This window comes from Tachyglossus aculeatus, chromosome 2 (genome assembly GCF_015852505.1).
Source record: "Tachyglossus aculeatus isolate mTacAcu1 chromosome 2, mTacAcu1.pri, whole genome shotgun sequence".
Classification (NCBI taxonomy): Eukaryota; Metazoa; Chordata; class Mammalia; order Monotremata; family Tachyglossidae; genus Tachyglossus; species Tachyglossus aculeatus.
In genome coordinates, this window is record NC_052067.1 from 95143855 (window position 1) to 95163859 (window position 20005).

A 20005-nucleotide genomic window follows, 5' to 3' on the forward strand; every position below is an offset into this window, starting at 1 on the left:
CTCTATATGTTGCCAACTTGGACTTCCCAAGAGCTTAGTACAGTGCTCTGCACACAGTAAGCGCTCAATAAATACGACTGATTGATTGATTGATTGCAGCGGCTGGGGGCTGCGCCCTGGACCCTGGCTTGGGGAGAAGCAGCCTGGCACAGTTGGATAGAGCCGGGGAGGAGGTCAGAAGGTCATGGGTTCTAATCCCGCCTCTGCCACTTGTCCGCTGGGTGACTTTGGGAAAGTCTTCTCTGGGCCTGAGCTATCTCACCTGTAAAATGGGGATGGAGACTGTGAGCCCCATGTGGACCTCATTTGCTTGTCTCCATTCCAGTGCCTGGAACATAGTAAGTGCGTAGCAAACGCCGTGATTATTATTATTATTATATTAGCTCCTTAGGGGGGTCAGAGGTCAGAGCCACGGACGAGCTTGCTGGGGGGCTAGAGGCATGTAGAGCCCACCTCTCCCTCCTCCTCAACTTCCTTGCAAGGAAGGGTACTTCCCAAGTGCTCGGTACACAGTAAGCGCTCAATAAATACGATTGAATGAATGAATGAAGGGGGGTGAAATGGGGAGGATGGGGGTGGGAAGGGAAGGGAAGCGGGGGGACCTGGGATCCCTGGGTGGGGCAGGAGCAGGGGTGGTGGTGGGGTTAGGGTTGAGGCTGACAGCCGTGATGGGAACAGCCTCCGTGGAGAGGGTCCGGCCTATGGGGGTGGTCTGTAGGGCGGGCAGAGGAGGCCAAGGGGCCTCCCCAACACCCACCCCGAGAGCCAGGAGCCCAGGGTGCTGCCGCAGGTTTCTGTGTCTTCCCGGGGCCCAGGGACACGGCCGGAGTATCCCGACCCGGACAGGGAAGGGACGGGCAGGGCAGGACCAGATAGTGCAGGAGAGGGCAGGGCCGGACAGGACAAAGCCGGACAGGACAGGACAGAGCCAGACAGGACAGAACAGGACAGAGCTGGACAGGACAGGACAGGACAGGACCGGACAGGACAGGACAGAGCCGGACAGGACAGGACAGGACAGGACCGGACAGGACAGGACAGCGCCGGACAGGACAGGACAGGACCGGACCGGACCGGACAGGACAGGACAGGACAGGACAGGAAAAGGCCGGACAGGACAGGACAGGGCTGGACAGGACAGGACCGGACAGGACAGGACAGGACAGGACAGAACAGGACAGGACAGGACAGGACCGGACAGGACAGGACAGGACAGGACAGGACAGGACAGGACAGGACCGGACAGGACAGGACAGGAAAAGGCCAGACAGGACAGGGCTGGACAGGACAGGACAGGACTGGACAGGACAGAACAGGACAAGGCCAGACAGGACAAGGCTGGACCGGACAGGACAGGGCTGGACAGGACAGGACAAGGCCGGACAGGACAGGGCCGGACAGGACAGGACAAGGCCGGACAGGACAGGACAAGGCCAGACAGGACAGGACAGGACAGGACAGGACAAGGCCAGACAGGACAGAACAGGGCTGGACGGGATAGGACAGGGCCAGACAGGACTGGATGGGATAGGGCCAGACAGGACAGGACAAGGCCAGACAGGAGAGGACAGGACAGGACAGGACAAGGCCAGACAGGACAGGACAGGACAGGGCCGGACAGGACAGGACAAGGCCAGACAGGACAGGACAGGACAGGACAGGGCTGGACAGGACAAGACCAGACAGGACAGAACAGGGCTGGACAGGATAGGACAAGGCCAGACAGGACTGGATGGGATAGGGCCAGACAGGACAGGACAGAACAGGGCCAGACAAGATAAGACAGGGCCAGATAGGACTGGACAGAACAGGGCTGGACAGGATAGGATAGGGCCAGACAGGACAGGACAAGGCCATACAGAACAGGACAGAACAGGGCTGGACAGGATAGGATAGGGCCAGACAGGACAGGACAAGGCCAGACAGGACAGGACAGAGCAGGGCTGGACAGGACAGGACAAGGCCGGACAGGACAGAACAGGACAAGGCAGGACAGGACAGAACAGGACAAGGCAGGACAGGACAAGGCCGTACAGGACAGGACAGGGCCAGACAGGACTGGATGGGACAGGGCCGGATAGGACCAGATAGGACCGAACAGGGCAGGGCAGGGCTGGACAGGGCCAGACAGGCCAGGTCAGGACCGAACAGGACAGGACAGGGCCGGACAGGACAGGACGGGACCGGACAGGCCAGGGCAGGAAGGGGCAGGAGAGGCCAGGAGAGGCCACGACAGGGCAGGGCGGTCCCGGAGTTTGGTGTGGGGGTGTCCGTCCGGTGTGGGGGAGCCCGGGGAGGGGGGCGTCGTCACCTTTGGCAGGGGCAGTGAGGGGCGCGGCGACGGCGGAGGGCCCTCGGCTGGACGGTGGCCGCAGCAGGAGGAGGAGGAGGAGGAGGAGCGGCCGGAGGCGGAGGCAGGGCAGGACCGGGGCCGGGACCGGGCCGGGCCTCGGGCCCCCGGACAGCGAGCCCCGCAGCCGCATGGACCGCTTAGTCCAGTGCTCTGCACCCAGTGAGCGCTCAATAAAGGCGATTGAGGGAATGAATGAATGAGTGTCGGAGCCGGCCGGCCGCCGGGGTGGGATGTCCGGAGTCCGGCCGGTGGTGTCCGGGGGCCGGCGGAGGGGCGGGCGGGGGACAGGCCGGCCCCGGGGGGCGGGGCCCGGGAAGGGAAGGGACGGGACGGGCCGGCGCTCAGGAAGTAGCAGCCACTCAGTCAGTCAATCGCATTTATTGAGCGCTTACTGGGTGCAGAGCACCGGACTAAGCGCTTGGGAAGGCCAAGCTGGCAACATGTAGAGACGGTCCCTACCCAACAGTGGGCCCACAGTCTGAAATAGCAGTGATTCATTCATTCAATCGTATTTATTGAGCGCTTACTGGGTGCAGAGCACCGGACTAAGCGCTTGGGAAGGCCAAGTTGGCAACGTAGAGAGACAGTCCCTACCCAACAGTGGGCTCACAGTCTAAAACAGCAGTGATTCATTCATTCAATCGTATTTATTGAGCGCTTACTGTGTGCAGAGCACCGGACTAAGCGCTTGGGAAGGCCAAGTTGGCAACATGTAGAGACGGTCCCTACCCAACAGTGGGCCCACAGTCTGAAATAGCAGTGATTAATTCATTCAATCGTATTTATTGAGCGCTTACTGTGTGCAGAGCACTGGACTAAGCGCTTGGGAAGTCCAAGTTGGCAACGTATAGAGACAGTCCCTACCCAACAGCGGGCTCACGGTCTGAAATAGCAGTGATTCATTCATTCAATCGTATTTATGGAGCGCTTACTGGGTGCAGAGCACTGTACTAAGCGCTTGGCAAGTCCAAGTTGGCAACATCTAGAGACGGTCCCTACCCAACAGTGGGCCCACAGTCTGAAATAGCAGTGATTAATTCATTCAATCGTATTTATTGAGCGCTTACTGTGTGCAGAGCACTGGACTAAGCGCTTGGGAAGTCCAAGTTGGCAACGTATAGAGACAGTCCCTACCCAACAGCGGGCTCACGGTCTGAAATAGCAGTGATTCATTCATTCAATCGTATTTATGGAGCGCTTACCGGGTGCAGAGCACTGTACTAAGCGCTTGGCAAGTCCAAGTTGGCAACATCTAGAGACGGTCCCTACCCAACAGTGGGCTCACAGGCTAGAAAGGACTGTGAGCCCGCTGGTAGGTAGGGCCCGTCCCTCTGGGTTGCCGATTTGTACTTCCCAAGCGCTTAGTACAGTGCTCTGCACCCTGTAAGCGCTCAATACATACCATTCAATGTAATGATGGGTTCAAATCCCGGCTCCGCCAATTCACTCATTCATTCAGGCAGCGTGGCTCAGTGGAAAGAGGCCGGGCTTTGGAGTCAGAGGTCATGGGTTCAAATCCCGGCTCCTCCATTCAGCTGTGTGACTTTGGGCAGGTCACTTCACTTCTCAGGGACTCAGTTCCCTCATCTGGAAAATGGGGATTAGGTTTGTGAGCCCCACGTGGGACAACTTGATTACCCTGTATCTATCCCAGCGCTTAGAACAATGCTTTGCACATAGTAAGCGCTTAATAAATGCCATTATTATTATTATTATTATTCAATCGTATTTACTGAGTGATTAGTGTGTGCAGAGCACTGTACTAAGCGCTTGGGAAGTACAAGTTAATTCATTCATTCATTCAATCGTACTTACTGAGCGCTTACTGTGTGCAGAGCACTGTACTAAGAGCTTGGGAAGCACAAGTTCATTCATTCATTCAATCGTATTTATTGAGCGCTTACTGTGTGCAGAGCACTGTACTAAGCGCTTGGGAAGTACAAGTTGGCAACGTAGTTGGCCAGTTGTCAGCCTGTGTGACTTTGGGCAAGTCACTTAACTTCTTTGAGCCTCAGTTCCCTCATCTGTAAAACGGGGATGAAGACTGTGAGCCCCCTGTGGAATAACCTGATCACCTTGTATCCTCCCCAGCGCTTAGAACAGTGCTTTGCACATAGTAAGTGCTTAATAAATACCATAATTATTATTATTATTATTATTATTATTATTATTAATGATGACATTTGTTAACTGCTTACAATGTGCTCAGCACTGTTCTAAGCGCTGGGGAGGATATGAAGTCATCAGGTTGTCCACCATGGGGCTCACAGTCTTCATCCCCATTTGACAGATGAGGGAATTGAGGCCCAGAGAAGTGAAGTGACTCCCCAGGTCACACAGCTGGCAAGTGGCAGAGTGGGATTAGAACCCATGACCTCCGACTCCCAAGCCCCTGTTCTTCCCACTGAGCCATGCTGCTTCTCTATATCTACCTCAGCACTTAGAACAGTGCCTGGCACATAGTAAGTGTGTAACAAATACCATCATTACTATTTATTAAATGCCGATTGGGTGCCAAGCACTGTACTGAGCTCTGGAAGGGAAAACACGGGCAGAACAGGTCGTGTTTTCTAGAAAATAATAATAATGTTGGTATTTGTTAAGTGCTTACTATGTGCCAAGCACTGATATAAACACTGTTATAAGTGATCAGGTTGTCCCACGGGGGGCTTACAGTCTTTATCCCCATTTGACAGATGAGGGAACTGAGGCACAGAGAAGTTAAGTGACTTGCCCAAAGTCACACAGCTGACAATTGGCAGAGCCGGGACTAGAACCCGTGACCTCTGACTCCCAAGCCCCTGTTCTTCCCACTGAACCACGCTGCTTCTCTATATCCACCTCAGGGCTTAGAACAGTGCTTGGCACATAGTTAGCGCTTAGCAAATATCATCATTATTATTATTTATTAAATGCTGATTGGGTGTCAAACACTGTACAGATCTCTGGAAGGGAAGACCCAGGAAGAATAGGTCCCTCCCCACAGCACTTGTATATATTTGTACAGATTTATTACTTTATTTATTTTACTTGTACATATTTACTATTCCATTCATTTTGTTAACGACGTGCATATGGCTATAATTCTATTTATTCTGGCGATTTTGACTCCCGTCTACATGCTTTGTTTTGTTATCTGTCTCCCCCTTCTAGACTGTGAGCCCGTTGTTGGGTAGGGACCGTCTCTATATGTTGTTGACTTGTACTTTACAAGCGCTTAGTACAGTGCTCTGCACGCAGTAAGGGCTCAATAAATACGATTGAATGAATGAATGAATGAATGAATGAATGAATGAATGTGTTGTAGAAAAGCCAACTGGTTATATAGAAGGCCAGAAATTCCCTTGGCCTGTAATAAACACCGGCTGGTCAATAGGTTGACTACAAATAAGTAAGTACTGCCAGATGTTGACAATGAATGACTCTCCCTGCCTTCAAAGCTTTATTGAAGACACATCTCCTCCAAGAGGCCTTCCCAGACTGAGCCCACTTTTTCTTTTCTTCCACTCCCTTCTTTTTCGCCCTGACTTGCTCCCTTTATTCATCTCCTTTCCCAGCCCCATGACCCTTATGTACATATCTGTAATTTACTTATTTATATTAATATCTGTCTCCCCCTCTAGATTAGAAGCTTGTTGCGGGCAAGGACCATGTCTGCTTATCGTTATAGTGTAATAATAATAATAATGATGGCATTTGATAAGCACTTACGATGTGCCAAGCACTGTTCTAAGCACTGGGGAGGTTACAAGGTGATCAGGGTGTCCCACGGAGGGCTCACAGTCTTCATCCCCATTTTACAGACGAGGGAACTGAGGCCCAGAGAAGTTAAGTTACTTGCCCAAAGTCACACAGCTGACAATTGGCAGAGCCGGGATTTGAACCCATGACCTCTGACTCATTCATTCATTCAATCGTATTTATTGAGCACTTACTGTGTGCAGAGCACTGTATTAATAATAATAATAATAATGATAATGGCATTTGTTAAGCGCTTACTATGTGCAAAGCACTGTTCTAAGCGCTGGGGGGATACAATGTGATCAAGTTGTCCCACGTGAGGCTCACAGTCTTAATCCCCATTTTTACAGGTGAGGTAACTGAGGCTCAGAGAAGTTAAGTGACTTGCCCAAGGTCACACAGCAGACTTGTGGCGGAGCCGGGATTCGAACCCACGACATCTGACTCCAAAGCCCAGGCTCTTTCCACTGAGCCACGCTCTTGGGAAGTACAAGTCGGCAACATATAGAGACGGTCCCTACCCAACAATGGGCTCCCAAGCCCGTGCTCTTTCCATTGAGCCACGCTGCTTCTCTAGTGTACTCTAGTGTGCTCAGTAAATATGATTGAGTGAATAAATTGTTGACCCTAATGGCTCTATTTTATTTTTGCCTTTCATTCGTTCAATCTTATTTATTGAGCGCTTACTGTGTGCAGAGCACTGTACTAAGCACTTGGGAAGTACAAGTCGGCAACATATTGAATTATGGACATTAATAATTCGGCACTCTCTTCTAACTTGAATACTTACACTCCTTAGGAAAAAAGAATGCTTTCCCCTCCCATTCTCCCTTTAGAGAAGTTGGGGCTGGCCATTGAAATCGAAATGTACTTTTTCCCAAAACAATTCAGCTTACATGGTACACAGGAGCCTTCATGCCTAAGTGACTGGGGACTAGTCACCTGCTTGATTGTTTATTTTCCAAATGAAGTCACAAGAAGGATCAGTGGCTTTTCGGTAACAAGTGTCACCTTAGCCCCAAATCATGAAGGTCAGACCATTCTTTGCGTTGCTTAAAGGCTTTTCCACAATTACTTTTGTGCTTTTGCTTTTGTGTTTCATTGTCTTGTGCAAACAATGTTTCTCACCCCCTCGCTTTAACATTATCATTTCAGTGTTGAAATTTGAGCATCTAATTCAGCCGCATCAGACTGCCGACTCTTTTAAAGGAGTTTGGAATGGGAACTCAATGCCCGAAGTATAAGATTTGTTTGGTTTGGGTTTTTTTTAACCTTGTGAAAGAGAAATAAATCATGGTTAACAAGGCTGATTTGAGGCAGATTAAAAGTCTATGCTCCTTTACATTACTGGGCCGCCTTTCCTGATCCGACGAGTAATGTTCTGATTACTCCAGGCCTAGATGAGGTGTCAGTTGGGGGATTAACCGTGTAGTGATGACCTTTCCGTATATAATAATAATAGTGACGTCATTTATTAAGTGCTTACTACGTGCCAAGGACTGTTCTAAGCACTGGCCTAGATACAGGATGATCAGGTTGGACTCCCAGTTTAGGTAAGAGGGAGTTGGACATATTCCCCATTTTACAGTCAGGCAGTCAGTCAGTCAATCGTATTTAGTGAGTGCATATTCATTCAGTCGTATTTATTGAACACTTACCGAGTGCGGAGCACTGTACCGAGTGCTTAGGAGAGTACAGTACAATAATACACAGTCTTCTAGACTGTGAGCCCACTGTTGGGTAGGGACTGTCTCTATATGTTGCCAGCTTGTACTTCCCAAGCGTTCAGTACAGTGTTCCGCACACAGTAAGCGCTCAATAAATACGATTGATTGATTGATAACAGACACGTTCCCTGCCCACAACAAACTCACAGTCTAGAGGGAGGGAGACAGACATCAATACAAATAAATAAATTAGGGATATGTACAAAAGTGTTGTGGGGCTGGGAGCTGGGAAGAGCACAAGTCAGGGCGACGCAGAGGGGAGAGGGAGAAGAGGAAAGGGGAAACTTAATCAAGGAAGGCCTCCTGGAGGAGATGTGCCTTCAGTAAAGCTTTGCAGGGAGAGAGAGTAATTGTCTTGAGGATTTGAGGAGGGAGGGCATTCCAGGCCAGAGGGTCGGTGGCAAGATAGGTGAAGTGGAGGCCCAGTGAGAAGATTGGCGGCAGAGGAGTGGAGGGTGCGGGCAGGGCCGTAGAAGGAGAGAAGGGAGGTGTTGTCCACTAGCATACTTGACATGACTGACTCCATTTTGTGCATGCTGACAGTAACCCTCCATTTTGTGCAGGCCGACAGAACAACCCCTCTTTTGTATTTTATGCAAGACTCAGCAACAGATGTCTTCAAGGCCAGTAACGAGTAACACCTATCTATGCAAGGCCATAGGGCAGATAACAACATCCTGCACGAGGCAGTGAGAACTGAGAATAATGAGAATTTGTAACATCCTGTCGGTCCTAACTGGATTCCTGAAATTCCCAAATGCTCCGCTCCCATGTGGCTGTAGCTCAATAAAAGAAACAGTGAGAATGGGATCGGGGCTGCTTGTCACTCGTACCTCTCTCGGGAGGTGAACAGGCAGGTAGCCACTTTCCTCCTTTACTGCTCTATCTGAACTCATGTCTCCGAGTCATTTTTCCTATCTGTGTCACCACCTTGGGTTCTCAAACCCTGCGGCCGATTTACACGGGTGGTTCGGGCGTTGCAGTCACTCGTACCCCATCGGGATGAACGGGCTGCTCACCACTTTCCTACAGCCCTGATCTATGGCTCGTTCTCTCGGAGTCACTCGTTTCTTCATCGACTAAACGAACCCATATGATAACCCTGTTTGTAGACAACAGTTCCACGAAGGGACCCCGTCATGTTTGTCGATAACAGAGGTGAGGTAGGAGAGCGCAAGGAGATGGAGAGCTTTGAAGCCAATGGTGAGTTTTAGTTTGATGCGGAGGTGGATGGGCAATCACTGGATTTTTTGAGGAGTGGGGCGACATGTCCTAAACGTTTTTGTACAAAAATAATCTGGGTAGCACAGTGAAGTGTGGACTGGAGAGGAGCCTGTTGCAAGCAGGAAGTGTGTCTCTTTATTGTTATATCGTACGCTCCCAAGCACTTAGCACTGTGCTCTGAACACGGTAAGTGCTCAATAAACACAATTGAAAGAATGAATGACTGAAAACTCACTGCACAAATGTTCCTAGATGTGAATGTAAACAGCCATCGGAAAAAGGAGTGTGCTATAACCCACCTCCGTGACCTGCTTTCCCACCATATCGATGACTTCCTCGGAGAGAAAGAAAAAAATCACACGGATGTCAAACGTTTTTTTATTTGCTCAATCGGAATTCATAAAAATTGTAAAAAAAATTCCCCTCAATTGTAGAGCTATTCATTTTGATAAAAAGTTGTCAAACACCCTCTAAATTGCGGAACAAGAGTTTTCCAATTTTGTGATGGAACTTCCCCAAATTCCCCCCCGCCCCTCCTCAGTTTGCCTCGCACGATGACACCAGGCCCGACCCCCCTGGGGTCTGTAGCGTTAGGTGACGCTTCTGTGGGAACTGTACTTCATCCAGCAGAAATTCACCTAAACACTGTTCCAGCCACTTCCTACGCTTTCTCGTAGTGACGGATGGCGACCACGTCTTCAAAGGTGAGTGTCTGAAAATTCCAAACACACAAATCACATTAGCAAATATTATTATTATTATTAGTAGTAGTAGTAGTAGTAGAAGTAGTAGTAGTAGTAGTAGTAGTAGTAGTAATATTCAAGAGAAGCAGCATGGTGTAGTGGATAAAACAGTGCTTTGCACATAGTAAGCGCTAAACAAATGCCATCATTACTTTTTATTATTTTATACAGCACAGGCCTAGGAGTCAGAAGGTCATGGGTTCTAGTCCCGACTCCCCCGCTTTCTGTTCTGTCACCTTGGGCAAGTCACTTCACTTCTCTGTGCCTGTTATCTCATCTGTGAAGTGGGGATTGAGTCTGTGAACGCCACGTGGGACAGGGACTATGTCCAACCTGATTTGCTTGTGTCCACCCCAGCGTTTAGTACAGTGGCACATAGTAAAGGCTTAACAAATAACATAATTATTAGTAGTAGCATTATTATTCAGTGAGTCATTCAATCAATTGTATTTATTGAGTGCGTACTGTGTGCAGAGCACTACATTAAGCGCTTGGGAGAATACAGTATAGCAATACGACAAACCCATTTCCTGCCTACAACCAGCTTACAGTCTAGAGAGGGAGACAGACGTTAATGTAAGTAAATAAAGGACAGATCTGTACGTAAGTGCTGGGGGTCTGAGAGGCGGGATAACAAAGGGAGCAGGTCAGGGTGACTGGGGAGGGAGATTAGTCAGGGAAAGCTGACTACATACTACATACCTATATACTGCAGGCTTACATATTACATAAGAATGTAGGACTTGAGGGAGGGAAGTCATCCTAGATCAGCCCCACAGTCCATCCAGACCAAGACTGTCCAGCAGAGACACCCAGACTTTTGATGACAATAATAACGATGGCATTTGTTAAGCGCTTACTATGTGCCGAGCACTGTTCTAATCGCTGGGGTAGATACAAGGTTAACAGTTTGTCCCACGTGGGGCTCGCAGTCTTCATCCCCGTTTTACAGATATGGTAACTGAGGCCCAGAGAAGTGAAGTGACTTACCCAAAGTCACACAGTTGACAAGTGGCGGAGCCAGGATTCGAACCCATGACCTCTGACTCCCAAGCCCGGGCTCTTTCCACTTAGCCACGCTGCTTCGTGCAATGTGATGACTGCCCTGCTGGATATCATCCCCTTCAATCTATCATATTGATTGAGCTCTTTCTGTCCCAAGAGCTTGGGAGAGTACAATATAACAGAGCTGTCAGACATGCCCCCTGTCCACAACAAGCTTACAGTCTAGAGGACTGGCATCCCCATGCATCTGTAGTTGTATTTATTGAGCACTTGAAGAGCACTGAGCTGGTCACCTCCAGCGCACAGGGCACTGACTGGGAATGCGGAATCTGTTCTACTCAATTTCCTAAAATGAAAAAGGAGTGGAGCATTTGGGTCTTTGAATGAGCAAGTCTCAAAGTGCCAGAGGAATTTTTTACGCTATTTGTTAAGTGCCCACTACATGCCAGGCACTGTACTAAGCATTGAAGTAGATACAAGGTAATCAGGTTGGACACAGTCCCTGTCCCGCGTGGGGCTCACCGTCATAATCCCCATTACAGATAAGGTAACTGAGGCACGGAGAAGTGAAACGACTTGCCCAAGGTCACACAGCAGATAAGTGGCAAAGCCAGGACTAGAGCCCAGGTCCTTCTGACTCATTGAGATTCTGCATTTGCCAGAACCACATGGTCCGTTGCTGTGACTCTGTGCTTCGTTTTGAAAGTATCGGGGGATTAGATGTGGATGAGAACTTGGCTATCCACTAGGCAATTTTGCTTGTCTTGGGAGCAGTGGGCTAGGGGTTCCCCCAGATCATTTTAGACTGGCATCTGCCTGCTTGTTCTCAGCCCTTAGAACAGTGCTCCACCTGGGGCAACACTGCCTGGGGCTTCGAGGAACCCCTAAAGTTCAAGTTCTTCATGGTCTCCCCAAACGCCATGTGGCCAGAAAGCAGAAAAAGTTTTCAACCCACCAAGGAAGGCTCTGGAACAGGCTACTACAACAACTGGAGGAAGCCTATGTGATGAAAATATTTGGGACTATGAGCTTACATCCTCCTACAGTCCTTCCGATTATACTGGGAATCTACCTGATTCACAGTTTCCATCCTTAGATGTGTCCATTATATTGCTATGTCATACTCTCCCGAGCACTTAATACAGTGCAGTAAACACAGAAAGTGCTCAAAAACTCCTCACTCTCGGCTTCAAAGCTCTCCATCCCCTCGCCCCCTCCTACCTCACCTCCCTTCTCTCCTTCTCCAGCCCAGCCCGCACCCTCCGCTCCTCTGCTGCAATTAACCTCCTCACTGGGCCTCGTTCTCACCTGTCCCACCGTGGACCCCCAGCCCCCATCCTTCCCCTGGCCTGGAATGCCCTCCCTCTGCACATCCGCCAAACTAGCTCTCTTCCTCCCTTCAAAGCCCTGCTGAGAGCTCACCTCCTCCAGGACGCCTTCTCAGACTGAGCCCTCCTTTTCCTCGGCTCCTCCTCCCCTCCCCATTGCCCCGACTCACTCCCTCCCTCTAAAATGGAGAGCACTGTACTAAGCACTTGGGAAGTACAATTCATCAACAGATAGAGATAATCCCTACCCAACGACGGAGGGGAGACAGACAACGAAACAAAACAGAGCCAATAGACAGGCATCAGTAGCATCAATATAAATAAATAGAATTCTAGATATATACACATCATTAATCAAAGAAATAGAATAATAAATATGTAAATATATACACAAGTACTGTGGGATGGGGAGAGGGGTAGAGCGGAGGGAGGGAATCGGGGCGATGGGGAGGGGAGGAAGAGCTGAGGAAAAGGGGGGCTCAGTCTGGGAAGGCCTCCTGGAGGAGGTGAGCTTTCAGTAGGGCTTTGAAGGGGGGAAGTGTTCACTTCCCCTCCGCCCCCACCCCAGTTAGATGGTGATTGCAGGGATCGTGTCTTCTATATAATAATAATAATAATGATGACATTTGTTGAGCACTTACTGTGTGCAAAGCGCTGTTCTAAGCGCTGGGGGGATACAATCAATCAATCAATTGTATTTATTGAGCGCTTACTGTGTGCAAAGCACTGGACTAAGTGCTTGGGAAGTACAAGTCGGCAACACATAGAGACAGTCCCTACCCAACAGCGGGCTCACAGTCTAGAAGGGGGAAGGTGATCAGGTTGTTCCACGTGGGGCTCTCAGTCTTAATCCCCATTTTACAGATGAGGTAACTGAGGCTCAGAGAAGTTAAGTGACTTGCCCAAGGTCACACAGCAGATGTGTGGTGGAGCTGGGATTCGAACCCATGAACTCTGACTCCAAAGCCCGTGCTCTTTCCACTGAGCCATGCTGCTAAATCTATCGTACTTTCACAAGAGTTTAGTCATAATAATGATGGTATTTGTTAAGCGCTTACTATGTGCCAGCTGCCTTGCTATGCACATGGTAGGTGCTCAGTAAATATCAGATCACTAGGATTTAGATGGTCTCCAAACATCTTTGTATTGGACTCCTTTAGAAATGACAGCCAACAGCCAAATTTCCACAGTCTATCCAATAGACTGGCATGTGTGAAAACGATAGGTTGTTGCTTTTATGTTTTGAATACGGAGAGGTTCTTTCGGGTCGTGTTATGCTACAAACTCGCATTTACTTACCATAATCATTTTCCCATCCTTAATTTCTCTAACAAAATTGGTCTCCTTTCCATCCCACTTCTGCAGGTGAACTAGTTTATTTCCATCCAAAGTCACCACGGACTGTAGAGGAATAGAAGATACACAATGAATATGGTATTAACGCAGACCTCTTTCCCCTCTCAGGGTCACACCTGGAGAGTTTCCAGTCCTCTACCAGTCTCAGCTATGGGAGGGAGAGTCAAGCAGAGGCCTGTCCATCCCGTTCCTAACTTGGGCAGTGGCTAGCGAGTGGAAGGCAATCTGCTACAAGTCAAAACTCACCCGTGCTGGGCAGCAGCGTCAAGAGAAAGAGTTGAGGGTGGAGACTCAAGTTTACTGCGTGGAAGGGGGGAATGGTAAACCGCTTCCGGATTTTTCCCAAGAAAACTCTCTGGACCACTACCAGAATGATTGCCGATGGAGAGCGGGGCGTTCTGGGCTGTGGTGTCACTACGGGTCGGAAACGACTCAACGGCAGAAAACAAGACAAGACAGACCTCTTGGATAGCTGTGCTTATATGATGGAGGGAAGAGAGCTCTTCAGGTGATCTCTTCTGGGAAGCACCATTAAAAACAGCCTTCAGTAATAATAATTATGGTATTTGTTAAGCACTTACAATGACCCAGGCACTCTATTAAGTGCTGGGGTGGATGCAAGCAAATTAGATTGGATACAGTCCGTGTCCCACTTGAGACCCAATCCTCATTTTACAGATGAGGTAACTGAGGCACAGAGACGTGAAGTGGCTTGCCCAGGGCCACACAGCAGACATGTGGCAGAGCCGGGATTAGAACTCATGATCTTTTGACTCCCAGGTTTGTGCTTTATCCACCACGCCATGCTGCTTCAACTAATAGGGATCTCTTGGCTGGCACCAAGAGCACTGTTGTTACTCATATAAAGATCATTTTTTGATTAACTCTGCTTATCCTTATTATTAGTGACCATAACCCATGGATTTAAATGCAATGGGATTCCAGACTAACATTACTTCAAATAAAAATCTAGGGAAATCTCATTCCAGGAAAAATAAACAAAAACCACCACCACAACAACAACAAAATTTGTATTTGCCCTCAAGCCTTTCTGCATTCAAAGTCAGATTAGGCAAGATTCTGCTGGTCGGTCTGATCTTGCGTCAGCTTCTCTGAAGGATGCCCGTTCACTTTTCCATACTGAGGATCGAAAAGAGATCAGGCGAGAGAAGTGAGGAAAGGGTGTGGGGAAAGAGACAACACGGAATCCTTGCGGGAAATGAATGAAATACTATGCTGGAGAATCAGAGTGGGATCCCCTCCTAATACAGAAGAAACAAGGAACAAGCAGGAGAAGGTGGGAAAGAGAAGGGAAAAGGAGGGAAGGGGAAGGGAGGGGAGGGAAGAGAGGAGGAAGCTGAGGAGGAGAGGGAGAAGGTGGGGAGGAGAGGAGGAAGGAGGGGTGGAAAGGGGGAAGGTGGGGAAGAGAGGGGGTAGGGGAGAAAGGGGAAGAGAGAAAAAGGGGGGAGAGTGGGGAAGAGAGGAGAAAGGAGGGGAGGAGAGGAGGAAGAAGAAGAGAGGAGGAAGGAGAGGAGGAGAGGAGGAAGATGAGGAGGAGAAGAGGAAGAAGGGAAGGAGAGGAGGAAGAGGGGAAAGGTGGGGAAGAGAGGAGGAAGGAGGGGAAGAGAGAAGGAAGGAAGGGAGGAGATGAGGAAGGAGGGGAGGAGACAAGGAAGGAGGAGAAGAGAGGAGAAAGGAGGGAAAGAGAGGGGGAATATGGGGAGGAGAGGAGGAAGGAGAGGAGGAGAGAAGGAAGGAAGGGAGGAGAGGAGGAAGGAGGGGAGGAGAAGGGAAAGGAGGGGAGGAGAGGGGAAAGGAAGGGAGGAGAGGAGGAAGGAGGGGAGGAGAGGGGGAAGGTGGGAAAGAGGGGGGTAGTAGAGAAGAGGGAAAGAGGGAAAGGGGAAGGTGAGGAGGAGAGGGAGACTGTGGGGGGAGAGGAGGGAGGAACGCTTAGAACAGTGCTTTGCACATAGTAAGTGCTTAATAAATGCCATTAAAAAAATAGGACGGGAGGAGAAAAGAAAGTTGGGGAGGAGAGGGGGAAGGAGGGGAGGAGACGGTAAAGGTGGGGAAGAGAAGAGGAAGAAAAAGAGGAGAGGAGGAAGGAAGGGAGGTGAGGGGAAAGGAAGGGAGGAGAGGGGAAAGGAGGGGAGGAGATGGCGTAGATAGGGAAGAGAGGGGCTAATGGAGAAGGGGGAAGAGGGAAAGAGAGGGGGAAGGTGGGGAGGAGAGAGAGAAGGTGGGGAGGAGAGGAGGAAGGAGGGGAGGAGGGGGGGAAGGAGGAGAGGAGACGGTAAAGGTGGGGAAGAGAGGGGGAAGCTGTGGAAAAGAGGGGGTAATAGAGAAGGGGGAAGAGGGAAAGAGAGGGAGAAGGTGGGGAGGAGAGGGAGAAGGTGGGGAAGAGAGAGGGAAGGAGGGGAGGAGATGGTAAAGGTGGCTAAGAGAGGAAGAAGAAAAAGAGAGGAGGAAGGAGGGGAGGAGAGGGGGAAGACGAAGAGAGAGGGTAATGGAGAAGAGGGAAGAGGGAAAGAGAGGGGGAAGGTGGAGAGAAGGGGGAAGGTGGGGAGGAGAGGGAGAAGGTGGGGAGAGGAGGAGTAAGGAGGGGAGGAGAGGGGGAAGAAGGAGAGGAGAGGAGGAAGGAGGGGAGGAGAGGGGAAATATGGGGAAGGGGGGGGTAGTGACAAAGGGGTGAAGAGAAAAGAGAGGGGGAACGTGGAGAAGAAAGGGAGAAGGTGGGGAGGGGAGAAAGAAGGAGGGGAGGAGAGAAGAAAGGTGGGGAGGAGAGGAGGAAGAAGGGAAGGAGAGGGGAAAGATGGGAAGGTGGGAAGGAGAGAGGGGAGATGGGGAAGAGAAGGTAAAGTAGGAGGAGAGGCAGAAAGTGAGGAAGACTGAATGCCCGCGAGCTCAGCTCCATCCTTGGTGGGGAAGACCAATTCATTCATTCCTTCAGTTGTATTTATTGAGTGCTTACTGTGTGCAGAGCACTATACTAAGTGCTTGGGAAGGAACAATACAGTAATAAAGAGAGACAACTCCTGCCGACAACGGGCTCCCAGCCTAGAGGGGGAAGACAGACATCAATCTGTTCTGTCTCCCCCTTCTAGACTGTGAGCCCACTGTTGGGTAAGAACTGTCTCTATATGTTGCCAACTTGTACTTCCCAAGCGCTTAGTACAGTGCTGTGCACACAGTAAGCGCTCAATAAATACGAATGATTGATTGATTGATCAATCCACGTAGACAAAGGCATCAGTAGAAATAATTATCCCGATTGCGCACCTTGCAGGTCCTGTCGTCGGCCGTGGTTTCTTCGAACTCCTCTCCCAGCTTGAAGCAGATCTCTGTGTTCTTGAAGGTGCTCTGGGTCTTGATGACCACCCGCTCCCCATCCTGGCTGATGATCACCGTGGGCTTCGTCACGTTCCCCACCTGTCGCGTGGCGAACCCCACGCCTGGGCCCATGGGGAAGAAGGGTGACACGATCCCGTCATCCTCGGTCCCACTCCAGCCCCGGGGAGAATCGCCCCCGGCAGCCCACCGACCCCAGCCCTGACCCCTGACCCCTCTCCTTGGGGGGCCCTGCACTCTAGACTGTAAGCCCACTCTTTATTGCTGAATTGTACTTTCCAAGCACTTAGTACAGTGCTCTGCACACAGTAAGCACTCAATAAATACGATCGGATGAATGAAGACCCCTGCGACGTAAAGACTACCAGGGAATAGGCCGAGGGCCAGAACAACAGGTCTGATCCCAGAGCCCGCATGATTCCGGCACATGGATGGTGGGTTTGCCAAAACTATGCCTGGAGGGGCCTCGTGCGGAGCAGCCCGTCATCAGAACCCCAGAACATGCATGATGCGAGCCCCAGACCATACATGGTGAGTGTGCTCAGACATGCATTATGGGTGTGTCAGGACATGCATGATGGGTGTGCCAGGACATGCGCGATGGAATCCCCAGGACATGCATGCTGGGAGTCCCAGAACATGTGTAATAATAATAATAATAGTAATAATAATGCTATTAGTAAAGCTCTTACTGTGTGCAAGGCACTGTACTAAGCGCTGGAGTGGATACAAGCAAATGGGGTTGAATACAGTTCCTGTCCCCGGTGGGACTCACAGCCTCAATCCCCATTTTCCAGACGAGGGAATCGAGGCCCAGAGAAGTTAAGTGCTGTGCCCAATGTGACCCAGCAGACAAGTAGAGGAGCCGGGATTAGAGCCCGTGCTCTATCCGCTACACCACGTATGATGGGTGTGCCCGAACATGCATGATAGAATCCCCAGAACACTCATGATGGGAGTCCCGGAACGTAAGAATAATAATAATAGCATTAGTTAAGTGCATACTGTGTGCCAGACACTTTCCTAAGCACTGGTGTGGATGCAAGCAAATGGGGTTGGGCACAGCCCCTGTCCCCTGTGGGGCTCACAGTCTCGATCCCCATTTTCCAGACTAGGGAATCGCGGCCCAGAGAAGTTAAGTGCTGTGCCCAAGGTCACCCAGCGGACAAGTAGAAGAGCCGGGATTAGAACCTGTGCTCTATCCGCTATGCCATGTACGATGGGTATCCCAGTCATGCATGATGGAATCCCCAGGACATGCATGATGGGGGTCCCAAAATACATATAACAATAATAATAATAGTAATAATAGCATTAGTTAAGTGCTTAGTATGTGCCAGACACTGTCCTAGGCGCTGGGGTGGATTCAAGCAAATGGGGTTGGGTATAAACCCCGTCCCCCGTGGGACTCACAGTCTCAATCCTCATTTTCCAGAGAAAGGAACCGAGGCCCAGAGAAGTTAAGTGCTGTACCCAAGGTCACCCAGCGGGCAAGTAGAGGAGCCGGGATTAGAGCCCATGCTCTCTCCGCTACGCCACGTACGATGGGTGTGCCCGGTCATGCATGATGGGATCCCCAGGACACGCATGATGGGAGTCCCAGAACAAGTATAATAATAATGATAATAATTAATAATAACAATGGCATTAGTTAAGCGCTTACCCAAGGTGACCCAGCAGCCAAGTGGCCGAGGCGGGACTTGAACCCGCGCTCTGTCCGCTAGGCCACTTAAGGTGGCCAGTACATGCCCGGGTTGGGGGGGGTGAGGACATGTCCCGGGGGGCGGGGGGTTGGGGGCTGCTGCTTGTTTGCTGTGTGACTTTGGGCCAGTCGCTTCACTTCTCTGGGCCTCGGAGACCTCATCTACCCAATGGGGATGAAGACTGGGAGCCCCACCAGGGACAACCTGATGACCTTGTATCCGCCCCAGCGCTTAGCACAGTGTTGGGCACATCGTCAGCGCTTAACAAGTAGCATCATTCGGATGAGGGGGATTCGGGGAGAAGGGAAGAGTGGATGGGGGGCTTTATGGTTGAGAAGTAGCATGGCTCAGTGGAAAGAGCCCGGGCTTTGGAGTCAGAGGTCATGGGTTCAAATCCCAGCTCCGCAACTTAGCTCTGTGACTTTGGGCAAGTCACTTAACTTCTCTGTGCCCCCGTTACCTCATCTGGAAAAATGGGGATTAAGACTGTGAGCCCCCCGTGGGACAATCTGATCACTGTGTAACCTCCCCAGCGCTTAGAACAGTGCTTTGCACATAGTAAGCGCTTAATAAATGCTATCGTTATTATTATTATGGTTGGGGGATAGGGAAAGTGACAACTTGGGAGAAGCAGAGAAGCAGCGTGGTTCAGTGGAAAGAGCCCGGGCTTCGGAGGCAGAGGTCATGGGTTCAAATTCCGGCTCCACCGCTTATCAGCTGTGTGACTCGGGGCAAGTCACTTCATTTCTCTGGGCCTCCGTTGCCTCATCTGTAAAATGGGGGTGAAGACTGTGAGCCCCCCGGGGGACCCCCTGATCACCTTGTAACCTCCCCAGCGCTTAGAACAGCGCTTTGCACCTAGTAAGGGCCACCATGATGATGATGATGATGGTGATGGTGATGGTGCTGATGATTCTTCCCCTCCCCAACCCCGCGGCCGGACACCCACCGAGAGCCTTCATGAAGTCGTCGAAGTTGTGGCTGTCGGTCAGCTTCCAGGTGGCACAGAAAGCTTCCACCATGGTGGACGCCCTCCCGTCGCGGGGCGATGGGCCGGCCGGCCGGCCAGGGGGCCTCACTCCGGGCTCCCCTCCCCGGCCAGCCCTTCTTATGGGCCGGACGGGACCGACCCTCCGACGGACGGACCGACGGAGGGAGGAGGGAGGAGGGAGGAGGGAGGGCCTGCGAACTCCGCCCCCCCCCCTCCGCCCCTCCGCCTTTCTAGCAGATCGGGGCAGGGGGCGGGGGGAGAGGGGATGGGGGGCTTTGGGGTTGGGGGGTGGGGAAAGGGACCATTTGGGGAGCGGGGAGAGGGGATGGGGGCTTTAGGGTTGGGGGGTGGGGAAAGGGACCATTTGGGGAAGGGAGAGAGGGGATGAGGTTTTATGGTTGGGGGGTGGGGAAAGGGACCATTTGGGGAGGGGGGGAGAGGGGAGGGGGGGTTTTATGGTTGGGGATGGGGAAAGGGACCATTTGG

At 50.9% G+C, this 20005-nt stretch overlaps 2 protein-coding genes across 2 annotated transcripts in view; both read right to left on the reverse strand.

Annotated features, from left to right (window-relative positions):
* Nucleotides 1-2577, reverse strand: part of SMPDL3A (sphingomyelin phosphodiesterase acid like 3A) — a 68146-nt gene extending 65569 nt beyond the window's left edge. Inside the window, exon 1 of the mRNA XM_038769428.1 lies at nt 2312-2577. Coding sequence (XP_038625356.1) covers nt 2312-2483 — 172 coding nt within the window. The 5' untranslated portion in view covers nt 2484-2577. The remainder of the gene's footprint in view (nt 1-2311) is intronic.
* A 6830-nt stretch (nt 2578-9407) lies between these two features.
* Nucleotides 9408-19634, reverse strand: FABP7 (fatty acid binding protein 7). Its single transcript, XM_038768791.1, has 4 exons — nt 19478-19634; nt 16757-16929; nt 13421-13522; nt 9408-9757 (listed from the first exon to the last, which is right to left on the reverse strand). The coding sequence occupies exons 1-4, from the start codon at nt 19548-19550 to the stop codon at nt 9707-9709; spliced, it is 399 nt and encodes a 132-aa protein (XP_038624719.1). The 5' UTR covers nt 19551-19634; the 3' UTR covers nt 9408-9706.
* Between the last annotated feature and the right edge of the window lie 371 nt (nt 19635-20005).